At 37.2% G+C, this 27990-nt stretch overlaps 1 protein-coding gene and 1 long non-coding RNA gene across 5 annotated transcripts in view; one reads left to right on the forward strand and one right to left on the reverse strand.

The window, feature by feature from the left end:
• The first annotated feature begins 1 nt into the window (after nucleotide 1).
• SLC30A4 (solute carrier family 30 member 4) lies at nucleotides 2–27149 on the forward strand. 4 transcript variants are annotated; one of them, XM_072962501.1, is made up of 8 exons: nucleotides 2–134; nucleotides 662–1166; nucleotides 9383–9529; nucleotides 22568–22721; nucleotides 23935–24136; nucleotides 24856–24961; nucleotides 25719–25853; nucleotides 26466–27149. In XM_072962501.1, exons 2-8 carry the CDS (start codon nucleotides 776–778, stop codon nucleotides 26618–26620), a joined length of 1290 nt encoding a protein of 429 aa, XP_072818602.1. In that variant the 5' UTR covers nucleotides 2–134; nucleotides 662–775; the 3' UTR covers nucleotides 26621–27149. The 4 variants fall into 4 exon arrangements, 2 of the variants coding, with proteins under 2 accessions (XP_072818602.1, XP_072818601.1); XM_072962500.1 differs by lacking the exon at nucleotides 2–134 and adding an exon at nucleotides 350–551; XR_012073333.1 differs by lacking the exons at nucleotides 2–134; nucleotides 23935–24136; nucleotides 24856–24961; nucleotides 25719–25853; nucleotides 26466–27149 and adding exons at nucleotides 395–551; nucleotides 14808–14990; nucleotides 15672–15733 and having other exon boundaries at nucleotides 22568–22640.
• Nucleotides 24130–27990, reverse strand: part of LOC140696804 (uncharacterized) — a 33584-nt gene continuing 29723 nt past the window's right edge. Inside the window, exon 3 of the long non-coding RNA XR_012073335.1 lies at nucleotides 24130–24596. This is a non-coding gene — a long non-coding RNA (uncharacterized lncRNA). The remainder of the gene's footprint in view (nucleotides 24597–27990) is intronic.

Consider the following 27990-nt stretch of genomic DNA (forward strand, 5'->3'; position numbering starts at 1 on the left):
GGCAGCAACGCCCAGCCCCGTGTGGGCGGGACCGCTGGAATCTACCCACTTAGCCCGAGGACCCCAGCTCCATCCGCTCAAGCCTCCCAGCCTCGGGAAGTGGAAGGGCCGCGTCGGAGGCTGGGGCTTCTCGTGTGAGTGCCCCCTCGGCGGAGGCGGGCGGACGAGGACGCACCCAGGAGCCGAGCGCGGAGCCGGGCGCGGAGCCGGGCGACGCGGCGCGCGCCCCTGCCCCGCCCCTCGTGGGCGCCCCAGCCCGGCGCCGCCGGCCTGCGTGTCCTCGCGCCCACCCCTCCCTCGCGCGCCTCGCCCGCGGCCGCTCGGGCGCACGCGCGCGGCCTCGCGCAGGGCGGGGACAGGCGGCGGCCCACGGCGCCCGGCCCCGAACCTGTCAGACCTGGGCAGACGGCCTGGAGCTGCGGGCGCCGCGGGCGCCGCGGGAGCGAGGACGGCCCCGCTCCTCCGCGGTCCCGGGCCGAGCTGTGCGAGGCGGCCCCGCCGAGCCGGCCGAGGGCGGGGAGATGAGCGGCGGCCCCGCGGCTGCGCCCCAGGTAGAGCGCTGCCCCCTTTCGGAGCCCCGGCGCCCCCGCCGCCCGGGGCTTCGGGACTCGCGGGCTCGGTTGGGGCGCCTTTAATCGATAATGTGTTTCGTTTTCCGCAGGATGGGGAGGGACGCGCGGCAGAGCCACCGGGAACTGGCGCTCGGGTGAAGTAGGAGCCGCCGGCCGGCTGCCTGCACCGAGCGGTTCGGCGCCGCGGCCGCTCAGCCTCTGCCATGGCCGGGTCCGGCGCGTGGAAGCGCCTCAAATCTCTTCTGAGGAAGGATGATGCGCCGCTGTTTTTAAATGACACCAGCGCCTTTGACTTCTCTGACGAGGTGGGGGACGAGGGTCTTTCTCGGTTTAACAAACTTCGAGTTGTAGTGGCCGATGATGGTGCTGAAACCCCGGAAAGGCCTGTTAACGGGGCGCACCCGGCCCTCCAGGCCGACGATGATTCCTTGCTGGACCAGGACTTACCTTTGACCAACAGTCAGCTGAGTTTGAAGGTGGACCCCTGTGACAACTGCAGCAAACAGAGAGAGTTGCTGAAGCAGAGAAAGGTGAAAACCAGATTGACCATTGCTGCCGTTCTTTACTTGCTTTTCATGATTGGAGAACTCGTAGGTGAGTTGTGTTGCCAACTCACTTTCCATTTACCTTGCCTGGAGGGTCTTTGTCACTTGATTTGGGGTTTAAACTTTCTTTTCAGGACTCGTTATTTAGCAAGGTACTGATCTGGTGATGTAAAAGGCCACACGGTTCCAAAGTGCAGATCAACCTAGGTACAACATAAACTTCCAGAGATAACTTTGACTTTTTGATCTAGCGCTCCAAACACTGTGTCATCTCCTATAAAACTAGGGACATTATCTTCATTGTATATCATGTAACATCCTCTTTAAAAAATAAATCTGATAAAAGACCAAGTTAATTTTTGCAAAGTTTAAAATAGTAAGTGATTCTAAAATTGCAGAATCATGAAATTTTACAGTGTAAACCTTACTGAACACCTGCTCCACCTTTTTTTCCCCCACACACAAGAAATCCAAGGGCCCAAAGGTTAAATAAGTTGTGAGGACTTATTAGGTGGGTAGATGAAGAGTCCCACGGTCTTTATTTTCTTCCTCTACATTTGACTTAAGTGGTCTTACTATTTCCTTTTGTATTTATAACCAAGAGATTTGCAAAATTAAATACTACCAGCTAACCTCAACGTTTTTCATTGTAAGGATTTGAAAGCCAGAGGGCTCCCCCAGGTTTCATGAACTTGGTTTTATTTTTCATTTTTTAAATTATTCAAGTTAATACATTCTTACCATAAAATACATTCATAATTTAGAGATTAATTTCACAGCCACATTAGTGTAACCGCTAACTTCTCTTCGTGACAATTTACAAGGTGACATTAAAGCAGGGAGATTATTCTCCAGTGTTGTCTCTTAATGATGAACCATGGTGAGAACAGAGGTGACAGTCCAGATTTAAGATGCTGTCTGGAGGTTATGTACAGGAAAATCATATACATTTCCTACTTCATTACGTACCACTCCTCCCCAGTGATCACTTCAGCCATGCTGGCCGCCTTTCTCCCTGTGACTCACAAAGCTCTCTTTCTGCTCATAAAGCCTTCATACTGGTCCCTGTATCTCAGTGGCTTTCAAACTTTTTTGACCTCACTATAGTAAGAAATACACAACATTATGACCCATGTAAACATGCATATACCTATGTATGTGTGTACATCCACCTACAGATAGGTCTAAATATAACTGAAACAAAAGTTTCATTTCATGGGATGTGTTCTACTGTTTTTTTACAATTATGGTCTCAGCCCACTTAATTGATTTCATGGTTCACAAGCCTGCAGTTTGAAAAACTGCTTTACATAGACTGCCTTTTCCCAAATCTTCTCTTGGCTGGTTTCTTGTCATTTATGTCTCATCTCAAAAGATACCTCTTAGAGACCTTTCTGACTGCCTAAAGTTAACCTTTCTTCTCCCGTGTTCTCTCCCCAACTTTAAAAGCCTTCAGCTTCTGAGATGATCTTCTTTGCATATTTGTTTAATATCAACTTCCACTGAAATATAAGCTGAATTACCAGCACCTAGCACAATGACTAGCACAGAGTTAAACACTTAAAAATTTTTTGTTTGATTTGTTGTTGTTAGAGAATTATAAATGCTTAAGCTGCCTAACTACCTCCTCCCCCCTCAAAAAGAAAAATAAGAAAAAAAAATGCTTAAGCTATAAAGAAATGAAAGACAGGAGTGAAGCTGTGACCAGATAAGGCATGGTCTCAGCAGACTAAGATTCAATGATTTGCCCAAATTCACACAGCTGGAATATTGACTCTTTTGACTTAGTGATTCTTGGAGTTAATATTTAATATTTGAAGTTAAAATCATATTAATTAAAATTTCCCCCTTAAAATTAATCAAGAGTTTACACCTATAAAATTACTAAGATATAACTGTCCTGACTTAAGATTTTTGAAATCTCCTGTTTGGTAAATGATGTTTTGTGAAAGCTACAATAAGTATTTCCTTTTGAACACTAACTTCATTTTCAGATATGAAAATCTTTTGTTAAACAATATAGAGATGTTGGTACTTAGGACAGGCATTAACAATATTATTCAGAATGTTACACTGAGTTAAATTACAATATTTGTTAAAGTGTGTCAAAAGTTCTTAGAAATAAAGCATCTTATGTAGGAAGTATGGAGTAATTTTTTTAAATGAAGTAATTTAAAAATCTGAAAGAGGAGGCTTGATTTTGAATCTTGGGTTTGCTCAAAGACCATAGGCAAGGTCTATTCTTCTTTCCATTCAGCAGTATTTTTCGAATGCTTAACATATGCCAGGCACTGTGCGGTGGTGCTCTGGATATACAGTGGATAAAAAATTATTATGATCCCTACTATCTAAAACATTTAATCTAATGTTTGAAGGATATTATGTCCTTCTGTAATGAAGGACACAAATGTTAAACAAACACGCAAGTAAATTTAAAATGCAAATGGTCTTAAGTGCTGTGAAAAAAAAGAACAAGATACTATAGGACATAGTAACCAGTAGGATATGGTTTATGTATGAGCCAGGTACAGTTGAACCAAAAAAAGATTAGTAGGAGTTACTCAAGCAAAGGGAATGGAGAAGTTTTCCAAGCAAAGAGAAAGGAAGTTCAAAAGTACTAAAACCTTCAAGTCTTTAAAAGGACCTAAAAAGAAATCCAGTTTGGCCAGAAAATAGCAAGCAGGAGGGCAGGAGACAAGGGGACCAGATCAGGGAAGTCCTTATAGACCATATTAAATGAGTCTAGTCTTTTAATTCTAAGTACAACTGGGAAGCCAGTGAAGGCTTTCAAGTGGAGATTGACATGATAGGATTTATCTTTTTAAAAGATTACTCTGACTCTTATATGCAGAATGGATTGGAGGGTACAGGAATGGAAGCAAGCAGATTTTTGTAGAAGTCCAGACGAGAAATGATTATGACTTGAACTAGAATGGTTGGAGAAAAATGTATTCATTGAGAAACATTATAGAGATAACAGTGACAAAATTGGCTAATCGTTTGGAGGTGAGAGTTGGTAGGAGAAAAGTATCAGGAATGATTCTGAAATTTCTCACCTAAGCAGCTGAGCGTATGGAAATGTATGTCATTTATGAGGCAGGGAGAAAATACAGAGCAGGATTTTGGGGGGTGTATTTTTTTTAATTGAAGTATAGTTGGTTTACAATGTTGTGTTAGTTTCAGGTGTACCCAAGTGATTCAGTTATACATATACACACATATTCTTTTTCAGATTCTTTTCCATTATAGGTTATTATAAGATATTGAATATAGTTCCCTGTGCCATACAGTAGGTCCTTGTTGTTTATCTATTTTATATATAGTAGTGTGCATAAATTAACCCCAAACTTCTAATTTATCCCTCCCCCCCGCCTTTCCCCTTTGGTAACCATAGTTTGCCCTCTATTTCTGTGAGTCTATTTCTGGTTTGTAAATATGTTCATTTGTATCATTTTTTTTTTGGTTCCACATATAAGTGATATCATATGATGTTTGTCCTTCTCTAATTTACTTCACTTAATATTATAATCTCTAGGCCTATTCATGTTGCTGCAAATGGCATTATTTTATTCTTTTTTATGGCTGAGTAATGTTTTTTATGGTTGAGGTATATATATATATACCACATCTTCTTTATCCAGTCATCTATCAATGCACATTTAGATTGCTTCCATTTCTTGGCTATTTTAAATAGTGCTTTTGTAAACATTGGGGTACATGTACCTTTAACAGTTATAGTTTTATCCAGATATATACCCAGGAGTGGGATTGCTGGATCATATGATAACTTATTTTTAGTTTTTTAAGGAACCTCCTTATTCTCCATAGTGGCTGAACCAATTTACATTCTCACCAACAGTGTAGGAGGGTTCCTTTTTCTCCACACCCTCTCCAGCATTTATTATTTGTAGACTTTTTAATGATGGCCATTCTGACTGGTGTGAGGTGATACTTCATGGTAGTTTTGATTTCCATTTCTCTAATAATTAGTGATATTGAGCATCTTTTGATGTGTCTGTTGTCCATCTGTATGTATGTCTTTGGAGAAATGTCTATTTAGGTCTTCTGCTTATTTTTTTGATTGGGTTATTTGTTTTTGTTTTTGATATTAAGCTGTATGAACTGTTTGTATATTTTAGAAATTAATTCCTTGTTGATCTCATTGTTTACAAATATTTTCTCCCATTCTGTAGGTTGTCTTTTCATTTTGTTTATGGTTTCCTTTGCTGTGCTTTTAAATTTAATCAGGTCCCATTTGCTTATTTTTGCTTTTATTTCCATTATTCTAGGAGATGGATCAAAAATAATATTGCTGCAATTTATGTCAAAGAGTGTTCTGCCTATGTTTTCCTCTAGGAGTTTTAGAGTATCTGGTCTTACATTTAAGTCTTTAATCCATTTTTAGAGTTTTATTTTTAGGTGTGAGATATTATTCTAATTTCATTCTTACATGTAGCTGTCCAGTTTTCCTAGCATCACTTATTGAAGAGACTATCTTTTCTCCATTGTATATTCTTACCTCCTTTGTTCTAGATTAATTGACCATAAGAGCATGGGTTTATTTCTGGGCTTTCTGTCCTGTTCCATTGATCTATGTGTCTGTTTTTGTGCTGCTACCATACTGTCTTGATTACTGTAGCTTTGTAGTATAGTCTGAAGTCAGGGAGTGTGATTCCTTCAGCTCTGTTCTTCTTTCTCAAGATTGTTTTGGCTATTCAGGGTCTTTTGTGTTTCCATATGAATTTTAAAAAAATTTGTTCCAGCTCTGTGAAAAATGCCATTGGTGATTTGATAGGGATTGCACTGAATCTGTATATTGCCTTGGGTAGTATGGCCATTTTAATCATACTGATTCTTCTGATCCAAGAACATGGTATTATCTTCCCATCTGTTTGTGGCAACAGAGCAGGATTTAAGAATGGGCTCAAAGGTTGTTTTAGACTTGTTAAGTATCATATGTATGTGAAATAGCCAAGTAAAGAGGTCTAGTGAGCTGTTATATATAAGTCTGTAGTTCAGAAGAGGGGTCAGGATAGAGTGAGATACAGTATGTAACACCATAGGAATGGAAGAATTACCTAGAGAGCCCAAGTCTTGAGGAACTACAACTTTAGAAGTCAGGCAGAAGGCAAACAGGGATCCCAGAATTGAAAAGAGTATTTCAAAGTGGAAATAAATAAGTTGAAGCTGCTGAGAGGTCTAATAAGATAAGAACTAAAATACTCTTTGGATTTAGTAACAGTTATTCACTGCTTTAACAACTGCATTTTATTGGGAATGAAAAATCTTGAAGAATGAATGCAGACTTCCAGGTAAAGATGGCAAATGAACTTATGCTTCTAGTTGTACTCTCTTAAACTACAATAAAGGGATTTTAAAATATATGTATGTATCCGTATATACATACAGATATTATATATCCATATCACATATGGATAATGTATGTACACATATATGTGTGTGTATGTGTATGTATCACCACACAGATGGGGAAAACTGGAGAGGAGACAACAGCAATACAAACTAGAAAAGAATCAGATGAGCGAGGTAACTGGTTTAACTCTCCCAAGAAAGCCAATTCCTGTAAACAAGCAGTAGGGGAAGCCAAGAACCAATCCAGTGTACACTGATGCATCGGAGACACCTAGATAACTTACTAAAACACAGATGGCTGGACCAGAGTTTCTAAATAAGTAGGTCTGGGGTAGAGTCTGAGAATTTCCATTTCTAACAAGTTCTCAGGACATGCTGACTCTGCTGACCCTGAGGACCACAATGGAGAACTGCACTAGAGAACCCTAAGTAGACTCAGAACTGGTTGTACCAGGTACCCCTGTAAGTGTGGGTAAAGAGGAAGGCTAAGATAAGGAAAGCTCATTAAAACCTATTTAAGAGCCAGTCAGATATAACAGTATAATAACAGACTATGTATCCACAGAGATAAAAGATCATGAATCCATAAAACAAGAACAGGCTAATTTTTAAAAGAAATTCAGAGTGGAGAAGGGAGTTTTTGAATAATAAAAACATAATTTTTTAAAATTCCAAGTACATTAGAAGATGAATTAAGGTAATATCTCACAGAACAGAGCAAAAAGATAAGAGGATAATGGGAGAAAAAAGGCAGGAAAATTAGTATGTTAGTTCAAACTCCAAATAATAGGAATTTTAGGAATAGAGAAAGCAGAAGGAAAGAAGTTATTAGCAACATAGTTTAAGAAATGTATGTCCCCAGAACCAAAGGGTATACAATTTCAGATAGAGGGAGTCAACAAAATCCCAAATTGGGTGAAAATAAACCCACACCAAGGTACATCGCTGTAAAATTTCAGAACACAGGGAACACACTTATTGCCTCTGGCAGATGCAGTGGTAAACAATTGCCTCTGATTATTTTTTGACACTCACTGGAGTTTGCACCAGGGCCAAGCTCCAATTCAAGGCCAATAAAAAGAGCCTTGCAAGTTTAATCTCCCAGGGAACCACCGGACAGGTCAAGTAATGACAATTCGCTGGCATTGGGGCTTTTAAGGAGCTCAAGCCCCATCCTATCCCTTGCAGTGGCTTGCCAGGCTGAGGTTTTCACTGTGATTGCTGCTTGTTAGTTTTTAAAGCTACAGTAGAACTGAAGAGGAGGAGATTGGTATAAGGCAAGTTAAAATGCTACAGAGCTCAGATTCTTACCAAGATTCAGCTGTTTTTCTTGAATAAATGCTACCTATATCAGCCTTTGGCTAATTTCCAGAATTTTGAAAACACTAATTTGGACAATTTTTGTCTATGTTCTCATGGCTTTCATGGAGGAGATGACTTTCAGAGGTCCTTACTCTGCCTTTTTTTTTTTTTTTTGGCTGGTGATCACCAACATGTGGCTCTTTAAATTTAGGTTAACTAAAATTAAATAAATTCAATTCCTTAGTTGCACTAGCCATATTTCATATTCTCAAAAGCCACATGTGACTAGTGGCTACTCCGTCGGACAGCACAGATAGAACATTTCCATCATCTCAGTTTTATTGGACAGTGCGGCTTTAAGGTACTGTCCTCATTTTATAGATGAGCAAACTGAAGCTCAAAAATGGTAAGTAACTTGCTAAGAGTCTCTGATATTTCAAAGCCACCAAGCCTGTGTTTCCTTTCAGTAATTTCCAGCTTTCTCATGTCAGGGAATACAATGCAAAATGACGTTTGTATAGAGCACACTGGAGTAAATGGCTGTAACCACAAGATCACCAGCCCCAGTTCTTCTGCTGCCCTTGGCTCTGCACACCCATCCCAGGAATAGGGGACTCAGTGGCTCAGCACACTTCTGTGTCACAACATCCTGATCATGAAGTTCTGCTATATGTTATAACAGTAATTCTCAGTGTGGTTCCAAGGCCGGAAGCATCAGCATCACCTGGGAACATGTTAGAAATAGGAATTCTCAGGCCCCATCCAGACCTTACTGAATAAGAAATTTGGGGAGTGGGGTCAAGAAGTCTGTAGTTTGACAAACCTTCCAGGTGATTCTGATACACATAAAAGTTTGAATACTCTGTATTATATTATAAAAACTTATTCAATGGATGATGATAGGAAAATTGGTTGACAGTAATGGAAATACATATATAAAGTACATAAATATAAATATATATATATATACACATACACACCCAAATTATGAAATGTATTATGTACACTATTATTATATACCAGAAAACCAGTATAAAGATTGTACTTCTAAATACCATCTTTTATCCCTCTATTAGGAGACATTGCTGTTTATATCTAAGAGAATTGGGTTAATTTTTATCTTCTGTTTTGAACTAATGAACATTTTATGAATTTCTTCAGTTTAATTTTATGTTCAAACCCTCCCAAACAAGTGAATACCTACCTTTATTCAGATTTATTATAATATTATAATATTTAGATATGATACTATAATTTCACTGTCTAATAGTAGACTTAGTACGTTGAGTAAAAACTGCAGCGCTAAAGCACAAAATTTCTCTTTGTGTTAGCCCCCAATTTAGAGGTTCTGAATTAAGGCCATTGACTCCTCCAAGAATCTATTCCTAGAAATTTACCTTCCTACTGGAAAAATAATACACATGTTTAATATTTTGCATAAAATTTCAGGATACCTTGATTTAATTGCAATAGAGTAAGTATTTAATTAGAAGTTCATGTTTTGTAGGATGTTGCATATCTTTGGTTTGATTGCTTATACTTATTATTTTAATTAACTTAGTCCTTCTTTCTTCCCATCCTTACTCTAAGGTGGATACATTGCAAATAGCCTAGCAATCATGACAGATGCACTTCATATGTTAACTGACCTAAGTGCCATCATACTGACCCTGCTTGCTTTGTGGCTGTCTTCAAAATCACCAACCAAAAGATTCACCTTTGGATTTCACCGCTTAGGTAGGTAATTGGGCATTTCTTTTGGTTTATAAAATTTTATGGTATAATCACAATGAACTATAACCTTTGATTATCTGAAATCTTTCTGGTGATAGCCCTGTCTGAACAAAGTAAATGAAAATGGATGAAATAGATTTATTCAGATATGTATCTTCCAGGGTGCATTCAGTCCAGTCAGCTAAGTAGTTCACACAAGTCAAATTTTATGATAGTCATTAATCTTTAAATGTTGTTCCTTATGTCCTGAAGATGTTGTCAGAAAAAAGTTTACCTTCAGTTTATTGAAACAGGCAAAACCATATAGGTTTAATTCGTTAGTGAGCATTAGCTTCTTTCTTTCACTTCAGGTATTGTAACTAAGCTAGTGCAGCCCAGATTTTAAGCATTACTATAATGTGTGTAACATACCGGCTGGCTGACCTTCATTGTGACCATGGTATCAACATAACTGTAAATGCTAACAAAGATTCTTTGCTTAACCAAACTTCTGTCCACCTCCTGAACCTTCCCCCAGGCCCATCTGTGTACATCCTTGTAAAATCTAATTTTAGCAAGAACCTTGCTAAGCCAATTTAACAGAGCCCCGACTCTCAGTATCTTATGGGTTATCCCCAGGTGATATCTCATCACCCAGGCCTATCTTCAGCAAGACTTCTTTTAGGTCAGTTTAGCCAGACTACTACTTACCCCTGATATTTCCTGTTAGTAATTATTCATCCACTGACTCTCACCTGCTCTCTGGCTCTAAATTCCCACACACTGTGCAGTTTTCAGAGTTGAGCCCAAACTCTTTCCCCCACTGCAAGATTCCATTGCGGTGGTCCCTATACCTATCTTAATAGCTTCTCCTGTCCTGTCTTTAATAAGTCTTCTTTACCATGTTTTAACAAGTGTCATTGGATTTTTTTCTTTAACAATGCACATATATTTTTATTTCCCTATTTTGAACAAATATTCATATTTAATTAAGAGAGATTAAAATCATACGTTGTTGTCTACACAACTCTTCTCTTTGCTGTTACTGTTTCTTTTTTATTTTTTTACTTATTTTAAAAATACTTATAAAACAATTACCTGAATTAGTGCCATATGACCAGATGTCATTTGCTTAGAACCCAAAATTTGACATTTAGGTAGCTTCAGCAAAACCTGTCTTAAGGAACCAGAATTAATATCTTGTAGTTTTATTTTGTAGAGACACTGACACTCTTGGCTTGTATATCAATCAGTTCTTCCCCTTCTTTGTTACTTTTTAGGCTAATCTTAACTCAACATCTAGGTCTTCTAAAATTTAGTAGTTGGCTCTTTTAGTGTAAAACCTGACATTGTGCCTGAATGGCTTTATTCCAAGTAGCTATCCAGGTCATCAGTTTGGGAAATTTTCTGACGTCCCCACCCCTCAGCACCCTCAATTGCTGTGAGAAGTGAAGCCCTGAGTGAGGTCTTTCTAGTATTTGTCAAGTTACTGCATATTGCAAATTGCATTTGGTTGTGTTGTAAAAGAGACCCCACTGCTGGCTGACACGCTATACATTCATTTGTTTACTGATTGCCTTGGGGTTTTTTAACAACTTCAAAATTTTTTCAAACATTAATTTTTTTGTGATTTAAACACCTTCAATTTCAGATCAAAACTCAAACATAGCATCATGGGATGGGGATTTCTACCTTCTAACATTATTTTAGAGAGTGCATTCATTTAGTCTTATGGTTCTTAACCTCTTTTAGGTTATAGAGCCCTTTGGAATTCTAATGAAAACAACGGAATTCTCCCCCAGAAACATGCAATAACAGAACATAGAAAGTTCTGCATATGGCAAGAACTTGTAATCATGAAAATTCTATTGAATACTAACCTACTTAGTGTTTACCTAGATAGTCATAGATAACAAGCACTATGAAAAGATGGTAGAAAATAGAACTGAGTGGTGCTGTTGTGTCTCTGCAAGTTTCCGTAGAAAGTCAAACTTTCCCCTCTCCTTAAAAGTACTAGTTCAAGATGGTGGACCAGAGATCAGCATCAGTGGATCCGAGCGTCCGTTGGGAGATACCGAATACAAATACCAAAACAACAAAGAGAAGCACATGGTTAGGTCACCAATAAACAAGAAATTTCCAGAAATTTCTGGAAGTTGGAAAGTCGATGGGAGTGGGTTGAAGGAAAAAAGAAGCCAAAAAGCTGCAGCCCAGAGAACGCTGGGGTAGGAATGGATCAGCCCAGCGATCTCCAAAGAAGACTCAGGGACAGACATGAACAAAAATGAGTACGGGGGCTGAAAACAAGATAAACTGAATGACTAAATGGGAAGCTGCTCCCACGGGTCCACTATGTCCCTCCCTCACGTCCCACCTCCACCTCCACCTCCACTCATGTACTCTGCATTTTCTCCCATGTAAAACACCAGATGGTTCTTCTAGAAAGAAGTTGAACAAAATGTTTGGAGAAAGCTGAGGCTTATAAAGTGAATGTTGAAGCTCCAAAAGAAATCTCTTATGTACTAGAATTCAGGGTTCTGCAGCCTTGGAGTTTGGTTCCCCACGTACTCACACTAAAGTAATAACACTTGTCTTAATCTGCCCTCCCTACACCCCTTAAGTAACCATTTTTAATAGTTGTGGCTTATCCTTCCAGCATTTCCTTTTTGCGCAGGATAGTTTCCCTATCTATCTACCCTAAATATGAATGGATAACCAAGGATTTTTCAGGAAATGAGAAAAAACCAGCAGCATGAAAGTAAGAAAGTTTTTTTTAAAAACTCACAAAAATTTGTCCTCTGGAAAGAGGGATAACTTTTAGAACAGAAGAAAATTATCTTATTAATTAACTCAGAATAATAAAGCAGTAAAACATTTTGGAAATAAACATACAGAAAAAGCTCTTTGAAGTTGAAATATTACTGAAATTTTAAAAAATTTGTTTTCAGTAAAAGGACTAGAAAATATAATCAAGAAGGTCTCCCAGAATATAAAACAAAAAAATAAAAAACAGGAAGAAGGAAGAAAAAGTTTAAAACTATAAAAGATCAATCTGGGAGGTCCAAAGTTGTACAAATAAGAATCTCAGAAAAAGAAACTTAAAAAATAAAAGAGGAGGATATAGCTCAGTGGTAGTGTGTGCACATTAACACACACGAGGTCCTGGGTTCAATCCCCAGTGCCTCCATTAAATAAATAAACAAACCTAATCCCCCCCACACAAAAAGTTTTTTTTATTTTTAAATAAAAGGGAGTGATTGCTTAAGGGGTAGAGAGTTTCTTTTGAGGGGTGATGAGCATGTTCTGGTATTAGACAGTGGTGAATGTTGCACAGCCTTTGCATATACTAAAAGCCACTGAATTGTCCACTTCAGAATTGTTAAAATGATAAATTTTATGTTATTTGAATTTTAAGTCATCTAAAAAATTAAAGGAAGAGAATTAAGATACAAACAGGTAAGTGTTTTCCAGAGCTAAGGAGAGAGTCATGCTCTCACACTAGAAGGGCCTTTTGAGGATCTTCTTTTTCTTCTTTGTATTCCAAAATCTTATGAGGATATGTCTAGGTAAGAACTTATTCACTTATTCTGCTCTTTCTAGTAATGGTGGGAATAAAAGAAGAAAAATTTATGAAAGTTTGGGGAGGATTAAAAAGACAACAAAGTGGGGAGAGATTATAACTCAGTGGTAGAGTGGGTGCTTAGCATGCATGAGATCCTGGGCTCAATCCTCAATACCTCCATTAAAAAGTAAGTAAAGAAAGAAAACAAATTACCCCTCCAAAACACAACAAAAAAGGTAATAAAGTAAAAAATAAAAATTAGTAAATAAAAAATTAACAAGTAACAAAGATAGGTAGACTTGAATAAAGCTATAAACCAAAGCACTGGCTGTCCTTGTGTTCCACAGAATACCACTGCTTCATGAGTACTCTCTAAATTCTGTAGAGGAAGGTATGTTTACATTGGACACATTTAGATAGTGTACCTCTTATGACCTCTAATACCAAGACTTGAGGATTCAAGTCCTCAAGAACATTGCAGAAGGAATCCCCCTAAGAAGCTTCTGGTTTGTTACTGTGTTGTTGAACTTTGTTTCTTCTTCTTCTTCTCCTTCTCCTTCTTCTTTTTTTTTTTTTTTTTGTTTTTTTGTTTTTTTGTTTTACGGCATGGGTGGTAGGACAAGGGTTGGTTTTTACTTTGTTGATTTATTTTGTAAATATGTAAAACACGTCACAAAAGTTAAAAATTATCTTTTAAAAAAAGATTCATTCAGAGAAGCCTTGCTTGCATCCTGTCCCTTCCAACCCATCCTCCCACCCCACTCCTTATTAGCAACCATTTTAACTAGTTTTTGGCCTGTCCTGCCAGCATTTCCTCTTGAAAGTATAAACAAATACATATATGTTCACAGCCAGCTCCCTGCCACACTTTCCTATGCAAAGGCAGCACACTGGAGGTGTGTGTCTGTGAGTGATAGTGAGATAGTAGTAGTGTCATTCCCTAAATTTGTTTTCTTTTTGTTTTCTCATAGCACTCTATACATGCCTAATAGCATTTATCATATTTTTATAGATACTCTTATGAAACAGTGTCTCCTTTGAGACCATGAATCAAGTAGGAACAGGAACGGATAATATTAAACTCTATGGGTCTGGCGCTAATCGGTGCTGTATAAGAGATTATTAATCGAATTGTTGCATATTCAGGCTGAGTAAACAAGGATATAAAAACTATGAAACAGATAACAGTATTGCTCACAGTCCTCAAATCATTTGTGTTTGGGGCAAATTAAACCAATTTCCAAACTGGGATTAGGAGTATTTTTGAAATTTTGGGACAAAAGTATTTGAGACTTGAAAACATTTACCTGTAATTCTGAAACTGGTCATGTTCACTGCTATAAAAATTTGTGCGATCTATAATGTAGCTGGGTGGTACATCCTGGCTTATAGGTCCTTTTGACCAATTAAGAAATCAGTCAGAAACGAATTTCTCCTTCCCTGTCTCAGCCAGGGGCTGGTTCTGTTTATTTTGGTACTTCACCATTTTTTAAGAGTTGATGGTCGATCTGTCTTCGGTTCAAATCTGAGATCTGCAGTTTTACTAGCTACATGACCTTTTGGAGACTGATTTAGTTGAAAGTGTGGGTTTCTGCTATAAAATAAGGATGATAATACTCATATTGCAGAATTGCAAAAAAAGACATAAGGTAAGGTGGTGTAAGTGCCTAGCATGGTACCTGGCACAGAGTAAATTCTCAGTAAAAGTTAGTTTCTGTCTTCTTTTCCTTCCCTTTTAAGGTGTCATCTGTTCCACACTTCTCGTGTCTCTCAGAATGCTCCATGCTCTGCAACTGCCTGCCTTCTCTTATCAGAATTCTCATTCTCTCAGCAAAACTCTCTCAGCTAGGTAGTAGGAGAAAAGGAAGATGATTCACCCTCATGATTAAACAACAAGTTTTAAAGATGTGCTTTTTAACTCAGGTATTTGGTAACGTTTTGGGCAACATAATAAAATTTATTTCAGCAAAAATCACTCAGTCAAGATGAGAAAAAGGTAGTTTTAGATTTGTGGGGTAAGCCCAACTGGCTGTCCCAGGAGTCAGTTCCATTCCGTTGGTACCTTCTTTCATGTGAACTCACAGATTGTGTAAAATCACTGAGGTTTTTCTTTTTCTTTTCTTCCTTTATTATGTTACAGTGCGCTATAATGGCAGCTCTTTTGGGAAGAGGGAGAGCAGGGTAGGAACCAGATGTGAGTTATTTTTCAATGCCTGGATTTATTTGACTGTGGATATGTCACCTTATTCTGGAAGTTAATAAAACTTGGAACTTAATGAAACCACACTGTCGGAGAATCTCACAAATCCTTAGGAGGAGTAGCACTGTCTCTCAGACAGCGGGGACGTGCTTTCTGAAGAGAACAGTCCAATCCCTTGCTTTCTATGATTATCCTTCTCTGTGGATTATGAGTGTGATTGACTTTATATAGAGAGAGCTTTTCTTCCAGTTCTCGGGCTGAAAAGTCTGCATGGACTAGGTAAAGATAGTGATCATGTGGAAGGACTGTAGTGAGCAGGGTTTTCTGTATTTGAAATAAAAAGCAAGATTTTACTTTGGTGGTGCATGTCACCAGCCTAGGTTAATGGCAGGAATCTTTTGTAGCAGTGTGTCGTTCTTCAGAGCAGACACCTTGGCAGACTCGCGTAGAGGATGGTTGTCCTGAGGTAGGTAAATGGTTATAATACTAACTCTACATAGTTTGTTATTTTCCCCCGATACCTACTAAAGGAGCAGAACATATTGAGCTAAAAAATCTCTTCCCCCAGACAAGCAGCCAAAAAAAAAATCCTCTTCTCCCAAGTGATTCATTTTAACAACCTCCTCCCACCCCTGACAAGAGTTATGTCTATTAGTTATATTCATATCCTAGAATTAATTCATATCACATGAACAGCTGTGGGAAAAGAATAGACACATGCTAGAATTGGGAGTTTTAACGAGGCAGGAGCAAAACATGAGTGAGATGGGCAACTCTGGATAGCCAAAGTCGGCTTGAGAGCAGTGAGCACCGTGGGTGTGGGGTGGAGGGAGTGGTAAGAAGGCAGGAAATAGGAGGTAATTTAGAGCAGGAGGTGAGAGGATCCGAAGACAAACTTTGCAGTTTAGCTTGGCATTCTGGTGGCAACAGCGGGCCGCTGAAATCCTGTATGATGTCTTTATCCTGAGCACAGCAGAGTTGTCTGTGAATGAGCTGAAACACAAGTACTAGTTGGGAAGTCCCAGGCAAATCCAGCACAGCCCACCGATTTTCCCTTTTCCTTCCTGTCTGCTGTCAGAAGAATGTGGAAAAGAGAAATAGCCTGAACGTTAAATGTTTGCTGTGTAAGTTCCTTGAGGCAATAGAAAGACAAGTGTTACATAATTTAAGGGAAATACACATTACTGGCATTACAGTTAGCAAAGATAACAGTTACGATAGGCCAGTACAGCTAGACAGCACTCATAAAACAGTAAATACACTTGGGCTGACTGTGGTTTACATAGCTAAAGCGGACTGTTACTCATTCACCAAATTGGTGCTCAATAGTTACCTACTGAATGACTGAGTAATAGTATAGGGTGGGGAGGCAGGCAGTAAACATGTTCACAAACACAACATAGTCATAAATCATATTAACTGATAAGAAGAGAAAGAGTAAGTTTCTATGGTGGAGAATGACAGAGAATGACAGTGAAGGGCTCGGTGTTTTTCACATGAACCTTGAAAACCTCCAGTTTTGGCAATGTACAGATGTGTTAAAATGTACAGTAAACATTTTTCATATTTTATAGTACTATCAAAACTTGATAATCATCTGTGTTTTAACCCATTTAATTTTTGCTCTATTTATTAGCCATTCAAATCAAAACTGTTTATTCTCTGTATGTGAAATTCAGGGCATATTTTGATCTTAATTAGCTCATTGACTATAAATATTTGTTTATATTTAAGCTGAATGAAAAGACCCAACTGATGTTATAATAAAAAACACATAATCGTTCATTTCACTCCATCCTCCAGTGTTAGAGTTCAGCCAGGTGGAGTGATACAAATTTTTGTGTGCAGGATAAAGTAGCAAAATATGTTAGAACTACTATTAAAATAGTTTTCTAGAATTTCCATAAAAATCTCTTTTAAGAGTTTTTCATTTATGCTAAATTTCCACTTAGTCAAGTTTATCTGAAGTGTATGGAGTAGTAACTTTCACAGAAATCTAGGGTTTCAATTGTGAAAGTTCCTGAGTCTCCTTTAGAAAATGAAAAATCCACGTTACGCACTTCTTTTGTCTTGAAAAACTTTATTGTATGTTACATGACCGGATACCAACCCTGGGAAGCAGGGCATAATGAGAAGATTGGAGCAAGTCATAATTCGGTTGTTGACTGAAAGCTTCCTTCTCTCTTAAACGTTGTGGGGGGAAAAAAATCTTGCCTATATTTATCTGCATTCCATCATGTTAAAAATACTATGAAAAGAATTTTAAACACTGCTTAGTCCTATTCATGGTATTTCATCAAAGTTTAATTTATTCACAATGAAAGAACTTTTTGTTCATTTTATCAGAATGATCACATGACTAGTTAGGATTTTTTAGCTATACGATATTACTGTGCCTTATACTTCTCCACTGTAAATCTCAGCCTTAAAAGTCTACTTAAAATTTTGTTTCTTTTTTTTCTTTGCATTTATCAGTATTCTGCCTAGAAGGCATCTTGACAGGTGATTAGAGAAAAAAAAATAATAGATGAAATGTCTTTGCTTTTCACCAAGGGAACTATTCCTATTAATTGCTAAATAAGGTATATCTTTGATAGCAATATCCTAATATGTCATTTTGGGAATTTCTAGGAATCACCTGAATTCAGTTACTCTTAACTATGGGCAGGCATTAGGATCCTTTTGTGCTACTCATGTAGGTGAAAACCGTGTCTTGGAAAACTGAGTTTTCAGCTGCAGGAGCCTAGGGCCTTCTAACCGTGGGAATCTGCCTTGTCAAAGAACTTTGTTTATGCTTTACTTTGATTTTCATTTTACTTTATTTTGAATGTGGTTTTTGCCTTATATGAGAGATCATAAAAAAATCGCTTCTCGGCCTTTTGGCTAAGATCAAGTGTGGAGAGATCATAAAAAGATAATTTTCAGTGTTTAGGAAAATTATCACTGGGATGTGGGGGTTGCCAGATTTCAGACACACACTCTCTTCTCTCTCTCTCTCTCTCTCAAACACACACACGTGCATGCACACAGGATGCCAGCATGTCTGAAATACTGCATGGGACATACATAAGTATAAATGAAAAGTTATTTGTTGTTTATCTGAAATGCAAATTTAACTGGGCTTCCAGTATTTTGTCTTGGCAGACCCACTAGGGTAACAGTGTAACTTACCTAAACCAGGACACTTTTGAGAGTGAAATGGGGCACTTTTAATAATTATTTGAGGATAACAGGCATAAAATGGAACTGTCTGGGAAAAGTGGAAAGTATGGTTAACCTAATTATATAAGATTTTGAAAGAATTTTTAATTACTGGTTTTAGACTTTCGTAAGCAATCACATCTCTGTGTCATTAAATTGTATAGCTGTGAATCTTTTTTGTTGTTGTTAAGATACTGGGGATTGAACCCAGGACCTCATGCATGCTAAGCATGTGCTCTACCACTTAGCTATACTTACCCTAGCTGTGAATCTTTATATAAACTGTACTGTTTTATAATTTCATATTAAAAATTTGATTAAGGCACCTTCAAAACTATGGAAACCTATTTGCTAGCTAGCTTCAACCTTAACACGTGGTTAAATTTCTCTTTTTATTTTTTGTAGAAGAGTTTGAGAAGGATTAATATTTTTTAAACACTAATTTTAGAGAGAATTAAAGTTCTCTTTGTGAGTAAAAGGAATCTACCACTAGTACATGAGATTTTAGTTTTAAATGTTTTAATTATTCTTTATTTATATATGTGTCTTTTGCCATCAGCAGTTATAACTTAAGGCAAGAAATTCCATGTTTTCTGTCTTACATTTGACTTAATTCTTTTAACTATTTATTTCTTGTTTTTTTTTAGATTTAGTAAATAACCTGCTATTCATATTTAGCTTAGCCTTCTTACCTGTAATAAATAGGCTTTCATCTTCCCTTTCTCATGCTAACTTCATTCTACAGATTGATCCATAAATGTATGAGTACATGCTACCTGCCAGCCTTTCTACTGAGTGCTGCAGTAAATGTGACATGGATTGTAACTTGGTCATATCCTCAAGGGACTTAGAGTCTGGACTTGATATGGTAGTCTCTCCAGAACTTTGTATATTTCACTTGGTCTTTTCTCTACCTTCTTCAGTTCTGTCTTCTTTAAAGTGTGATAATTAGTATGTCAGGAATAGCTGAATCGTAGTTTTGAATAGGAGTTGTATTTTTTTGTCTTATTCCAACATCTATTCTGTAGATGCACAGAATTTTATTCAAGTCTTGGCTGCATTAATGGGATGTCTTCGGGAAACAGCTTATTACTGCCAGAAAATTTTTCTGTGTTGTAATTTATGAGCTGGAATAAAACTGTATCAAAGTCCAATACACTTAGCCTGAAACCTTCGAGCAATGAGTTGACCCAGATAATAATTTTCCAGATTGTTTTAACTTGTAGCACTTAACAGGGTTAAATCCAGTTTCCCTATAGGGAAAAAATTTATCTTTTTCTTGCTTTTATTGTTTTGAGTGTCAACACTAGTTTTATTTAATAATGTTAGTTAATTATTTTAAAATGTACTTTACATTGCCCTATTTTTGGTTATTTTGAAAGGATATAAAATTATTTCTACTCACATATAAAAGCATATATAGTGCAAAATCATCCCTGTCTCCTAGCCACCCATTCTCCCCATAATCACTTTTTAAATCAGTATTTTGTATATTCTTCTAGAGTTTGCAGGTGCAGATCATTATTTATATATTCTTTTTTCTTTTCACACAAATGCTAACATACCATATATACTATTGTGTACTTTTCTTTTTTCACATAATACTGTATTTTAGAGATTCCTATCAGAACATAGCCTTATGCTTTTTTATAGCTGCATAGTATTCCATATTATAAGGCCCCTACTAAACACTTTGTTTTCGATTGTTTGCTGTTATGTACAATGATTTATGAAGAGCTTCACAACATATCTCTTTTTTGCACATATGCAGCTCAGTTGGCATGAGTGTGTATATCATTCCTGGAAGAGGAATTGCTGGGTCAAAGTGTATTTATGAATACGTACATGCCTTAAAAAATGTGTTTGTTTCTGTTTAGTCTAAAGGTACATGTATTTGTGGTAAAAACTTAAAACATCTCAAATGTGACCAAAAAGAATAAAGTGGAAAATAAATTCCCCACGCTCTTAGACTCATTTCCCAGTTGTAATAGTTTGTCTTTTATTTTCCTTTTAAAATTTAATTTTAAAAATTTTAATTAAATTCTTTTAAATTGAAGAATAGTTGATTTACAGTGTTGTGTTAGTTTCTGATATGCAGCATAGTGATTCAGTTATACATTTATGTATTGTTTTTTAATTTTTTCATTATAGGTTATAAGATATTGAATATAGTTCCCTGTGCTATACAGTAGGACCTTGTTTATCTCTTTTATATGTAGTAGTTTGTACCTGCTAATGCCAAACTCCTAAATTATCCCTCCCCCCTTGCCTTTTGGTAATCATAAGTTTTCTACGTCTGTGAGTCTGTTTCTATTTTATAAATAAGTTCATTTGTATCATTTTTTAGATTCCACAGATAAGTGGTACCATATGATATTTGTCTTTCTCTGACTTCACTTAGTATGATAATCTCTAGGTCCATCTATGTTGCTGCAAATGGCATTATTTATGGCATCCTTGTTTATGGCTAAGTAGAATTCCTGTTTACACACACACACACACACACACACACACACACACACCTTCCTTATCTAATCATCTGTCAGTGGACATTTTGTCTTTTTTGTGATTATCAATTTGAATGATTTTTTCCTTTTTTTAAAAATATAAATGGCTGTATAGTATCCTGTTACGTCTATACCATGATTTATCCATTAGGTTCCTCACTGGTGGACATTTAAGATGTCACCTTAAATCTTTGATGCTGTATTCTCACAGTGCCCTCATGTACTTCCTTCACTCAAAGCACTTTCACACTGTATTGTAACTGCCATTTCCCACTAAACTACAAACTCTGAGAGGGCAGGGGTTAGGTGTTTTATTCACGTTATGTCTCCAGTGGCTAATATCACACTTAGACATATAGCAGGAGCTCAACAAATATTTGCTGAATGAATAAATGACTAAATGAGAAAACAGAAATGGAAAAGACATGGAGAGAAATGGTGAGGAGGCAGGCCAATTAGAATAAATGGTCCTTACTTGGAGGGCATTATGCTAAGTGAAATAAGTTAGACAGAGAAAGACAAATACTGTAAAATATCACATGTGGAATCTAAAAAAATTACAACAAGCTAGTGAATATAACAGAAAAGAAACAGACTCACAGATGTAGAGAAGGAGCTAGTGGTTACCATTGGGGAGAGGGAAAGGGGAGGGGCAAGATGGGGGTGGAGGATTAAGAGGTACAAACTATCAGGTATAAAATAAGCTACTAGGATGCATTGTACAAAGTGGGGAATATATCCAGTATTTTATAATAATTATAAATGGAGTATAACCTTTAGAAATTGTGGATCACTATATTGTGTAGCTGTAACATATAATATTGTACATCAACTATACTGCAATTTTAAAAATATGATATTTTAAAATAAATGAAGTTTAAAAAATTTTGATACTATAGACAAAGCTACAGTGGAAAAGCCTTATAGATATCTTTGCATACATATGGATGCATTTCTATTGGCTAGATTTCTAGAATTAAGGAATATATGCATTTTAAATTTTGATTAGTTTTACTAACTGCTCTCAAGATAGTACTACTTGATACTTCCACCAGTATATCCTTGCTAACTCAAGCTGTTGTCAAACTCTTTGATCTTTGCCAATTTAGTAAGGGATAGAAAGGAATCTTATACCTATCTGCATTCCTTGTATTATAATTGATTTTGATAAATTGGCCATTTCTGTTTATTTTCTGCGTACTACTATTTGTGTCCTTTACCCATTTTTCTCATAGGTTGTTCACTTTGTTACTGACTTGTAAGTGTCCTCATCTCTTGGGAAATTAGTCTGTGGTTATGTGTGTTACAAATTTTTCCTCAGTTTTTTCTTTTTTTTTTTTTTACTATGTGTATAGTCTGTAAATATACATAATTTGATCCTTAGGAAATGAGAGGTGGGTGGGGAATGTGGAAGTAAATTAGTGGAGGATCTGAATCAAACTATTAGATACTTTGTAAGTAAGAAAAATAACATAGTGCTTTTATCTCGAGAGAGAAAAGAATATATAAATAAGAGATTGTACAATATTTAGTATGTATGAAGTATAATAACCATGTGCAAATATATTTCCTTTTTGTATTTTTCCCTCCAGAGGTTTTGTCAGCTATGATTAGTGTGCTGCTTGTGTACATACTTATGGGATTCCTCCTGTACGAAGCTGTCCAAAGAACTATCCATATGAAATATGAAATAAATGGAGATATAATGCTCATTACCGCAGCTGTTGGAGTTGCAGTTAATGTAATGTAAGTTCTATTTAAAAAAAAATTTTACTAGGCTTCATTTTTTTTAATAGCAGTTTTAGGTTCACTGCAAAACTGAGCAGAAGGTACACAGATTTCCCACATGTCCCCTGCCCGACACGTGCAGAGGCCCTCCATTCACCACATCCCCCATCTGGTGGTATGGTTGTTCCAAGTGATGAACCTACATTGACGCGTCAGTATCACGCACAGAGTCCCTAGTTCACATACAGTCATTCTTGGTGTTAAACTCATCCTATAAGTTTTGACAAATTTATAACGACACTGTAGTGTCATATACTCTATATTGTTTTCACATTAATATTTCTAAGTTATGTGGACTTAGAGACTATTATATATGCATTCGGTAACATGCTATGATATTTTAGTATATTTTTAAGTTATGTAGTACATGAATTTTTCTTATGAATGTTAATAAAACACTATTGGAATTAGAAGTTCCTTGCTGGTTTACTCAGGTGTGCTGAAGTTTGATTAACTAGTAGCACAAAGTTTTTTTTAACTTTTATAATATTTTTATTTTAATGAGATTTTTTTATTTACAAAAACAGGCAGTGGTCCAAATATGGTCTAAAGACCGTGGTTTCCAATCCCAGCACTAGGGTCTTGTGTTTGTACTTAGAGTAAAATCAAAAGCTCTTACCATAGCCTTTTTGGTAAGCTCCTGCGTACCTCTCAGCTCATCTCCTAGCACTCTTGCCACTTTATTCCAGCCACAATCGCTGTCTTGCTCTTTTTAAGCACGTAGAGCATATTTTCATCTTAGGGCCTTTGCCCTGGTTTTCCTTCTGCCTAGAACACTCTTCCACCACCGCTTGCTTCCTGACTTCACTCAAGTCTCTGCTCAGACAGAATCTGCGAGAGGCCTCCTCTGACCATTTTCCCCATCACTGTCCATCCCCTTGCAATGCTTTACTTTTCTTCAAAGCATTCACACTGCCTGCCAGTACATTATGTATTTATTTGTTAATTCTCTGCCCTCTCTCTAGAACATACGTTCCACAGCGCTAGGGATATGTCTGTCTTACTCACTGTATTGACCCCAACACCTAGAACAGCACCTGATACATAACAGGTGCTCAAATATTTACACAATGACTGAGTCTCATGTTGCCTCTTTAGCGTCTGATTAGTGACACATATTTTTATCAATAATATTAGGAAGAATAATAATCTTTCCTTTTATTTTTAACAGAATGGGGTTTCTGTTGAACCAGTCTGGTCACCATCACACCCATTCCCACTCCCTGCCTTCAAATTCTCCTTCCACCAGTTCTGGATGTAGACGCAACCACGGGCAGGATAGCCTGGCGGTGAGAGCTGCCTTTGTACACGCCTTGGGGGATTTGGTGCAGAGCGTTGGTGTGCTAATAGCTGCATACATCATACGATTCAAGGTACTGTGATTGCTGATTTTTCTATTTTAAAATATATGTTTAATTTCAACAGTAAAACTAAAGGTAATTGTCTCGTATCAGTATACCGATACCAATGCCAGTCCTATTCATTTTGCATTATGCAAGCTCACCTGAGCCACTTGAACCATCTGTATTGCTCTTTTGTTAGCACTAAACACAGTAGTATCACCTCACGGGGTAACTTATCAGTTGGCTTTGGTGGTGCCTTCACTGAAGAACCCAATTTTAAGCCTTGTCACTGAACAGCTAGATACTGGATTGTGCACTGGAGTGGAAATGCAGAGATACGGGTTCTAGTCTTGGTCCTGCTGTTGATGCGTTGACCTTGAGCAAGTCTCTCAACTCTAAACTTGAGTTCCCTCCTCTTTAACATGAGAGGCTGAGACCACATAGATGGCTGGCTGGCTAAAACTCCTTCCTGCTCTGATATTCTGTGGTTCTGGGTGGAAGATTAAGAGAAAGCACAGAGGAAAACAATAGAACAGATGACTAAACTTTTGGAAATAGGTTTCACAAAGAAAGGCTTTTAAACAGTCTAGGAAAGAGTGAAGACATTTCTCAACTGCAGTTATCCAAGTTTTAGAGATATGCTCTAGTTCTGCTAAAGAACAGGGCACAGAGTATGCCTTGCTTAGCTTTACAGACCGGTTTTTGTCTGTCTGTATTTAATCACACAATTTTGATCTATCACCTTTCAGCCAGAATACAAGATTGCTGATCCCATCTGTACATACGTATTTTCATTACTTGTGGCTTTTACAACATTTCGCATCATATGGGACACAGTAGTTATAATACTAGAAGGTAAGATCTCACTAATATCCCCATTGTGGGTTATTAGTTCCCTAAATCAGATTGGGACTGGAGGGGATGCTCGAGGGTAGGAGCCATGTCTTTCCTTTCTTTTTACTGATACTTACTAGGCTGTAATAACACCACTTTACATGCAGAGAACATGTAAGCGTTGATGCACTCTTCCATCTGTTATCCATTTGATCCTTACAATAGCCAAGAAAAGTATGCATGAGGCAGACATTATTATCCCCATTTACCAATAAGAAAATTGAGGCTCAGAGGGGTAACATATCTTGATTAGGGTCATGCAGCTAATAAACTGTGGACCAGGACAAGTCTTTTGATTCTTAATGCAGTCATGTTTAGTAGTTTATTAAGTCTGTAATTCCCATTCAGCTTGCTACTCTGTTATATTTTCAACAACCCTGCCTTACTGATACTAAGTATAAGCATTTAACTATGAGTTCTCGATAGTAGGTTTATCATCATTGCATGTTCCTTTCTTTTTTTGTCTATCTTAGCTTTTTATTATATGAAGTATTCTGGGTTGATTGATAATCCTTTTTAGAGTGAATGAACATTTTAGAAGTACTTATTAACTTCTTATATGTATATCCTGCTATACATGTGCATGGTTTATCTTAAAGTATTATTGAAGTGTTAATTTAAATTGAGTTTGGTAAAGCCATGTGGTTTTTTCTTTTAATGTACTGTGTAACTTTTTTCTCAAAATAACCTTTACTTACAAATGATACATTCTAAATAGGTGTACCAAGCCATTTGAATGTAGACTATATCAAAGAAGCCTTGATGAAAATAGAAGATGTATATTCAGTGGAGAATTTAAATATCTGGTCTCTCACTTCAGGAAAACCTACTGCCATAGTACACATACAGCTAAGTATGTTGCTGACGGTAAATGCTGGGGTTGGTGGACTTCTACCTTTGGAATTAAACATCTGTGCTTATAATTAAGTAGGACGACTTTTCTGCTGGAAATATTTGTTATAAGGGAAGGGTGAGGCTCTTCAAAAGGTGAGTTGCAGGTCAATATATTAATAACAGAGCAATAATTACCTACCTCCTTGGGATGAGATACTACAAATTGATTTTGCCTTTAGATCAAAGGCATTAAGTGTATTTACCATGATTTTTCTACATAAGAAAAGCTAGACTCTCGCTTTTATTTCTTTAAATCATTTCACAGATTGATGCTTTTGTTTTTAATCAAAATAGTACACGCATTTTTTTTAAGTGCAAAAGATGAAAGACTTGGGATTGATGTCTAGTATTCTTTCTCTCCCCAAGAGTGGCCTGGAGAGACTGGAATAAGGAGGAGTCATTCTGGCTTTGTAAACTGATGTACTTCTCTAACAGAATAGCTTCAAGAGGGTAGAAGTCAAATTAATAAAAATATATTCACAGTATAGTAAGGTGGTTTTTGCCCTTTGTCTTGTTCAGTAACGTGTAACTGTGTACAATGAATAGTAATGATATTTTCTTGACATTGCAGTTCCTGGAAGTTCATCTAAATGGGAGGAAGTACAGTCCAAAGCAAAGCATTTATTATTGAACACATTCGGCATGTATAAATGTACTATTCAGCTTCAGAGTTACAGGCAAGAAGTGGACAGAACTTGTGCGAACTGTCAGAGATCCAGTCCCTAATTTTATATGTGTTGGGGACTACTGCCTTATTTATCCTGCAGTCACAGACGTAAGAGCAATAAATGCACACCTTGGTGAGAAATGGAATCCCTGACAGCTGTGTCCATATCAAGCCAGTCTCTCAGAACAGTCACTCCAGCCTGATGGTGCCAGTTTCTGTTTAATGGTAAAATGAGACTTCTCTATGATTTTCAGATGAAGATGTTTCTAAAATGCTGTTTACAGAATGAGACATGACTTATAGATACCTCACAGAAGACAATCCAAGACTGTACTTCATTGATTATGACAGTACCTGTCTTAAAGGAAGCATCAAGAATTCAGTATTTGCATTTAAAAATCCTTTTTAAGGACCATTTTATATCAAGCCAGTGCTGGAAAACTGCGGGGTTTTTTTTTATTATGTAATCATCACACCCAGCTACTGGAATTTGACACCCAAGCTCTCTTTTTACCAAAATTATTTCTCAACAGATTTCAGAAAGCACTACTAATTATCCAGAAAGTGGAATAAGCATGTATTCCTAGAGTTTCAGAATGATTTATTTCACAAATAAGTCTTAATGGTATTGTTATAATTTGTAATCTGCTTTTTCCAGATGTTACAGGGTTTTGAATCTCAAATGATTTTGATTATTTGTAATCTTATCAGCATCAAATCTTTACATATTGTGGTCACTGACATTAAATTATTTAGGGAATATTATCAGTATTATTCTGAATAGCAGATGTTAATCATAAACTCAAATTATTATATGTGATAATTTAAAACAAAATATAAGCATGAGGATGGGGTGTGGAGTTTCAGACTTAAGTCTTCCTGAAATCACTTTTATTGTTCATGGAATTATCTTTAAGAACAGCAAGAAATTGCAAGAGGTAGACAATGATCCTCTGTCCTTTTAAGAACTCCCTTCCCTTTTGTACAGAAGGTTTGCTTGCTACCTTGATTCTTGCTTCTATACCAGTTAACCTGTGTGTGCCCGTTCAGGGTAAAACTCTGGAAAGCTAAGGTTCGGCTTGCTCTCTACCTCTCGCGTGTAGATTAACCACATTCCTCCAGGGAGAACTTTGGCTGGGTCATATGGGTTAGGGATTCTCCATGGACTCCAAAAACCCTACGATGTAATTTTGCGGTTTTTCCAATAATAATACCATAGCAGAAATGCCCAGAGGGATTGGAGGAAGATATTACTCTGGGAAAACAAAATTCTCAAGGGTTTTTGACTTTGTGTGTGTTTTTAAAGCAGGGGAATTGGGATGGACGTTAAATCTGTGTTGTAGGGAGGCTAAGCATAAAAGTTTTCCAACCAAATGCAACTAATTGGTAACAGTTGTGTTAAAGAGGCAGTTGTGAATATTCATGTTTA

The sequence above is a fragment of the Vicugna pacos genome, chromosome 6, assembly GCF_048564905.1.
Source record: "Vicugna pacos chromosome 6, VicPac4, whole genome shotgun sequence".
Taxonomy (NCBI): domain Eukaryota; kingdom Metazoa; phylum Chordata; class Mammalia; order Artiodactyla; family Camelidae; genus Vicugna; species Vicugna pacos.